Source organism: Anabrus simplex, chromosome 1 (genome assembly GCF_040414725.1).
Source record: "Anabrus simplex isolate iqAnaSimp1 chromosome 1, ASM4041472v1, whole genome shotgun sequence".
Taxonomy (NCBI): domain Eukaryota; kingdom Metazoa; phylum Arthropoda; class Insecta; order Orthoptera; family Tettigoniidae; genus Anabrus; species Anabrus simplex.
In genome coordinates this window covers 423156163-423163393 of record NC_090265.1, presented here as the reverse complement: position 1 = coordinate 423163393, position 7231 = coordinate 423156163, and the positions used below count along the sequence as shown (strand labels likewise).

Sequence of the window (7231 nt, the reverse complement as noted above, 5' to 3'; positions counted from 1 at the left end):
AGGTGCTGCAAATCTAGTGAGATGAGCTTGCATATGCAATCAACAGTATTCTGTAAGAAGGCAGTCAGCTCCTGGACAAAACTACTGGTATCTATACACCGATTTGATTTCAGACCACCTGCACTGTACAAACCTAGTGCAATGAGCTTTGCAGTTGCGATCAACAGTATACCGTAAGAAGGAAGTCAGCTCTTGGACAGAACTATCAATACACAGGTCTGGTTTCAGACCACATGTGCTGTACAACTGCTTACTACATACACACAGAAAGGACCTACTAGTAGTAAATACTTCTTTTTTTGTAAACCATACATGTTCTACCACATAAAATATACAAATTAAGATGTTGTAATAATGCTAATAATTAGTAAAAATTGGAGTTAAGGTTACCTTCCCATCAGGTGCTAATACACATAACTCATTGGGGATTCCAATAAATATTGACAGATAAGTATAAGGAAAACTGATTTAATTTTAAAAAGTAGAATATTTCTCAAGGACATAAATTTTATTAGATTCTTTCTTGGTCTAACATTGTATACAACAGTTCCTGAATTTTAACTCTGAAAAACCTTCGACCTTGCTCACTCATTCTTTCCATGTCATCATGAAGACACTAAAAAAAAATTTGATTAAGTTTCCTTTTCAGTTTTCAGTATCTTTTCTAAATATTTACTTAACACATCACTATCACTTTCACATTTCTGTTGCTTTTATTTATAACTGCTGGCAGAGCTGTTTGTAAAAGCAGAAGTCACTGGACTGGAAGTTGAAGTCCCTTCAATAATATCTGAACTGCAGGAGTTAGACCCATCCAGCACAAATTATTTCTGCCTCCTCCTCCTCTATTTCATTTTGGAGAGAAAGCTTTCCTACACAAGGTGCCGCTTCCATAGATGTGTTTGTTATAGAACTGAAAAAATTAAGAACATATTAATGCAATAATTCTAAATTGGAGCTACATTTTAGTCTGCACACAAGCCTTCTGTTTAAGAAATTATTACTTTCAATAATTATTTTAGTAATATGATTGTTAGGTTATATGATATTACTTTCAGTTACGGTATATCTGATACATTAATGAACAGATGGCTAGAACTTATGGCCAACAGACTACAGACTATGGACTACAGACTCTTTCACAACTAGAAAACTGGTCTGTAGTGTAGGCCTACTTTTAAAAATAAATATTACAGAATTGTGCTTTCTTCCAGCAATGAGGGGTTCCAGAAAGTTGAGGGCATTGAAGAAGACCCAATTTTTTGTTTTCTGTACTGCAGAACCTGGGAGGAGAGGGAGGATGTTCTCTCTCCAAGTTCGATACCCAGTCCACAGAATTTGCCATATTTTGGCACAACTATTTCCTGAAACAATGGATTAGAATATTGCAACAAAGAAAATATATATGTAGTACTTATGGCATACACTATTTGTCATTAAAGCGAACAATACTTAATGCGCAAGCACTCCACAATCCGTCGATCAGCCACTTTCCACGAACATAACAAGACTACGCTCCACGAACGTTTTCAGTCCAGTCCATTGCAGCCGTGTCACTCCAGTACCGTGTATCAATAATTAATCTAAGATAACACTACTCGTAACATTGTAACTTCTTTATGACTACTGATAAATATCATAATAAAATAACTGAATAAATAAAATTCTTGAAATTAATAATATTACTCAAAAACTTAATAAACCGAAATATTCGTAATATGGGCGCCAGAGTTACCAGAATGGATCCCTCGAATTTTGATAGAGCATGATAAACTTTATATCCCAGGGCGTGTACATAATGCTGCGTACTGGTACATCTGTTGCAGGCCTTACCTAACCTCCTGAAAACGACTAAATAGGTAGGAACTGCACCTAGGTTTATCAATAACTCCACTGATTCTAAAATAGCTAACTATATTCTTAACAAAATCCGTGCATGAGCACCTCATCAACACACAACATTATACATATAATACACACATAAAATATTGCTGGAAGACTCCATATTTCCAACAACAATGAAAACAGTGGGAAAACGAAAGCGAGAACTAAACTACCATTTGTAGATAGTCCGATGAACAATGTACATGTATGAAGATAAATACCCTTCACTGTCTCTATATCAATACTACTTGCCAATTCTCATAATCAGCACTTCTAACATCACACAGATACTGTACCTCGTAATACTGTGTTCACAGACTTAAACACTTGTTGTAGGTAACACACATTTAAGTAACACACGCTTGTCGACCCTGAACATAAATTATGGAAAGTCTGAGATAGCTTTCACCAACATATAATGCCAGGCCGCCACAAGTGCTACAATACTTAATGCGCAAGCACTCCACAATCCGTCGATCAGCCACTTTCCACGAACATAACAAGACTACGCTCCACGAACGTTTTCAGTCCAGTCCATTGCAGCCGTGTCACTCCAGTAGTGTATCAGCACGACTTTCTTCCAGAACAGTGTGTCAATTGTGGTTCCCTTTCGGTTTTTTTCGGGGGGGGGGCCTGAAGCCCGCTCTCCCCGCGTGACCAACGACTCAATCTACATGGCCTCCGACATGCTATTATTTCTAAGAAGAAGAAAGAGATAGCAGGGAGGAGTGGGAAGTGATACAAGGAGTATCTGCCTGTTTCCATGTCAGACACGCTACCAGGCGAAATTGTGTTAGTCGTCGCCATAAGACCTATCTGTGTCGGTGCGACGTAAAGCCCCTAGCAAAAAAAAAAAATTGTGTTAGGTATATGGTGTTGAAGTATGGTATTGAAGGGTCAGGGAAAAACCACATAGGCAGAAAGAAGAAAGAGCCTACATGTAAAACCTGACATCTTTTGATAGCACATGCAAGGATGTGGGCTAGAGAAAGACCAGAGGTTGTGTTAGTTAGGAACAGGTAACATGCACAAAACATAAACCAATTCCTTGCCATTCCATCGCCTGGGGATCAGTCCGTCTGGGCACTGCTGTGACTAGCGCGGTCCTTGCCGGCTGCGGAGCCATGCGTCGAGTACCACTAGGGCCAAGGTCTGTCTAGGGAGGTCTGGTCACGCTACCACAATCCTTTGCGGTGGCGGCCATATTGGGTCTCAAATATCGTTATTATGTGGGCGTGCACGATGTAATGATGTGAGTTATTACTTGTATTTTGAAATAAAATGGGATACTGTGCCGCTCCAAATTGTCAAAATAAGACAACTAACGGAATTAGAGTGTTTCGCTTCCCGAAAGTTAAGCAAAACCGTAGGCATGACAAATGGTAATCTACCGGGCGAGTTGGCCGTGCGCGTAGAGGCGCGCGGCTGTGAGCTTGCATCCGGGAGATAGTAGGTTCGAATCCCACTATCGGCAGCCCTGAAGATGGTTTTCCGTGGTTTCCCATTTTCACACCAGGCAAATGCTGGGGCTGTACCTTAATTAAGGCCACGGCCGCTTCCTTCCAACTCCTAGGCCTTTCCTATCCCATCGTCGCCATAAGACCTATCTGTGTCGGAGCGACGTAAAGCCCCTAGCAAAAAAAAATGGTAATCTACAGATAATTCCGTCTCGTGCGCGGTTTTGTGAACTTATACACTCGTATTATTCCTGAATAATACATTAATATGTTTGTATGAACGATGTTTTATATTTATAGGTCTTATTATGTATTTTCTTCTAGCATAATTTTGAAGAATCGCTATTTGAACTAAAGAGGGCAGATGCACGGAAACTACTCAAGTGGAATTCCATCCCAACAATTTTCAACGTCCCTAATCCACCCAAGTCTTTGACATGTGATAGGAAACCTCCCAAAGAAAGGGAACTGTCTTTCAAAACAAGCAAGGAAAGTAACAGGAAATGTGTAATAGTAGTATTGTTGTTTATGAAAATTTATTTTCATGCGTTCGGCTCCATGGCTAAATTATTAGCGTGCTTGTCTTTTGGTCATAGCGGTCCCGGGTTCGATTCCCGGCAAGGTCAGGAATTTTAACCGTAATTGGTTAATTTCGCTGGCCTATCTCTTCAAACCAACAATTTGTGTCCAGCTTGTCATCATTACAACAATACTTGTTAATAGCAGTCTTTTACGGTACTGTAGTTATTATTTACAGCTATATTTCATTCACCGTAAATGCTCTATGGAGTACATTATCTGGCTGGACAAATACTTAAAGATCACAACACTCGCACTAACCAACTACTGTAATTTAACGTACCGTAGCCTAACATAATATCCTAATGTACTCCCTAAAATAGCCTAACCTAGGTTAACTCAACTTAATAGTGACTGAATTTCTATTTTTGAAGGAATCGTGTCTACCAATGGCTGTAATTTTCTTAAACACTATTATTATTATTATTATTATTATTATTATTATTATTATTATTATTATTATTATTATTATTGAAAATGAAAACCTACAACCTGTTTTCCAGTCATTGACCGGGTCAGGGATGGAATGAATGAAGCAGATATAGGCTATTAGTACGATGGGGTCGCCACTCCCAAAGTGATCATCAATGACTGATAAATGCTATGAAATGAGAATGGAGAGTGTTGCTGGAATGAAAGATGACGGGGAAAACCGGAGTACCCGGAGAAAAACCTGTCCCGCCTCCGCTTTGTCCAGCACAAATCTCACATGGAACGACCGGGATTTGAACCACGGTATCCAGCGGTGAGAGGCCGACGCGCCTCCGTCTGAGCCACGGAGGCTATTATTATTATTATTATTATTATTATTATTATTATTATTATTATTATTATTATTATTATTATTATTATTATATGCATGAACGTTAGGACTCATTTGAGAGCACCGTGGTCGCCAACCCACGCTTCCTAGTTAGGAGCTCCTGACGCCCCTTTCAGTCACCTCTTATGACGGGCAGGGGATACCGTGGGTGTTATTCTATTGCCCCCGCCCACAGGGGGAAATCAATCTGGGTTGTGACTACGAGGGCCTTAGCTGAGTCTTGACATTGCTTTCACTTGTGTTTGGCTCTCACCTATTCTATCCTATCCTATCCGACTTCCCCTGGTCAACACTTGTTATTTTCCGACCACGAAGGCATTAGCGCATTCGAGGCCTAAGAAGTTTTTCATTTCCACGCACTTTGTGGCCTTCATCTTACTTTTGCCGATACCTTCATTTTTCGAAGTGTTGGACCCCTTCCATTTGTTTTCTTCTGATTAGTGTTTATAGACGATGGTTGCCCAGTTGTACTTCCTCTTAAAACAATAATCACCACCACCACTTGGTACTATATAAGCTGCATGTGTTATCAATAAACTAGTTAAGAGTAGCTAAGAACATCACCCTTGTTGCACATGTGCAGAGTATTTTTGCCTTAGAACCCAAAGAAATACCACATGAATGGATAACAACAGTTACCATACATCATTTAATGCACTCAACTCAAGAGGCATTCAGTGTTCTACACACTGGGGTAACCCCTTAGAAACGCAGTATCGGTAATTACTTTCTTAATAAAGAAAACGCTGAAGGTAATTTATTACAACTGTCTCTTAGTACTTTAAGTATAGTACTTCAAGTTCAGTATATCATGTACCGTTAATAATAATATGACACATGTACTGTACAGATTTCTGTGTTTCTGTCAATAAGATTACGTATTTGACAGATTATATTAATAGGAAACACAGTAAGACCAAGTTGTAAGGAAGTAAAAGAGTAGGACATGAGCTTTCTTGTTGATTCTTGTTTCAAAAAAAAAAAAAAAAAAAAAAAAAAAAATCAGGCTCTGCTAATTATTTTCCTATTCAAATAGCTGTGAATGTATTAATATCATTTAAGTGTTATACAGTTATATATACATAAACAGTACATACCCAGTTAAATTCTTTACGAAAAATAGTTGATGTTCTGTTTTTATTTCAATGTACGGCACCGAAATCCTCCCTAGACAGACCTTGCTAGGGCCCGTCGCACGACTCCACCTCCTTGGGGTACCTCGCACCCAGTCTCCGATCCCGGAGAATGAGGCCAAGCCCGCCGAGGCGGGGGCCTCCTGGAAGGGGGTGGGTCATGGCGCCGGGCCTCCCTCCTCTCTGCCCGCGCCATGGCCCTGTAGACTGGGCAACTGCGGTGGGAGGCCGGGTGGCCCCCGCGCAGTTGGCGCACACCGGCGCCTCCTTAAGTGTTGTGCAGGCCGTGTAGTGGTGATCACCACAGCGGTTGCACTTCACTTGGAGTCCACAGCTAACTTGACGGTGGCCCCACCTCAGACAGCGGAAACACTGCAAGAGCTGCTGAGGGGGACGTTTTACTCTCACCTGACTGCCGCTACCCGCTGAGGTCCTCTCCTGATTGGCTCCTCGGTTGACTGCTGTCCTGGGGGCAGTCTTGGATTGCGGCTGGGCGGCCCTCTCCTGTTGGGCCGGCGTCGCCTTCTGCTTCCTGGTCTGGCGTCGTCTTCCTCTTCTTCCCGGGGGTTTCTTCTCGGCAGGGGAAGAGGCCTCGTCCTGGTGGCCCTCCTCCCGGCCTGGTGACCCCGGGGTAGCTGATGGCTCCGCTGCGTCGCCGTCTTCCTCCTTCTCCTGGCTGACGGCAGCGGCGTCGGTCGGTGCTAACACTCGACTGCGTTTCCGGTCCTGGGGGGCGCACATCGAGGTCTGCAGCTCGACAGACACGATGGCAGGCTGGGCCTGGGTAGCAGCCTCCGAACGCCATGGGGCGTCCTTTTCCACTGCTGTGCTGCCATCCGCCATCAGGGGCGCCTTCCTGGATTGCGCCCGGGTGACAGGCCTTACCTGGTAGGCCTGGGTCTGCGACCACTTCGTGGAGGTGGCCCTTGGAGGAGCGGTCTGCGTCCACTTCGCAGTTCCGAGCCGCTCAGCCTGGGTCGCACAGTCGCGGCACCAGGGGGCGGCATGCTCCACCTCCGTGGTGGCGTCGCTGGTCTCCGGCGTGGACGGGAGGAATAAGTCGGTATTAACCGCCTTATTCCTCGTCCATCGGTCCCTCCTGTCCGTCTGGATGGCGGCCGTGCTGGTACTGGGCCTCCATATGTAGGCGTCGAACATCCCTGGTGCGTCGTCCCTGCCTGGTAGCCGGATGACCTGGTATATCTGAGAGAGATCTCTCGCGATATTATCCAAGCGCTCCTGCCTGGGGTCCCTGATGATTAAGCCTCCCGGGAGGAAGCTCTCGACGCTCTGCGTAGGGGAGATCCTGGCCCCCTTGGACACGGGGTGGCGCATGAAATTCAGGACCCCGTTTC

At 43.7% G+C, this 7231-nt stretch overlaps 1 protein-coding gene across 1 annotated transcript; it reads right to left on the bottom strand.

The window, feature by feature from the left end:
• Nucleotides 1-500: 500 nt before the first annotated feature.
• On the bottom strand, nucleotides 501-6761 carry LOC136871847 (uncharacterized). Its single transcript, XM_067145514.2, has 2 exons — nucleotides 6285-6761; nucleotides 501-913 (listed from the first exon to the last, which is right to left on the bottom strand). Exons 1-2 carry the CDS (start codon nucleotides 6717-6719, stop codon nucleotides 851-853), a joined length of 498 nt encoding a protein of 165 aa, XP_067001615.2. The 5' UTR covers nucleotides 6720-6761; the 3' UTR covers nucleotides 501-850.
• Nucleotides 6762-7231: the final 470 nt, after the last annotated feature.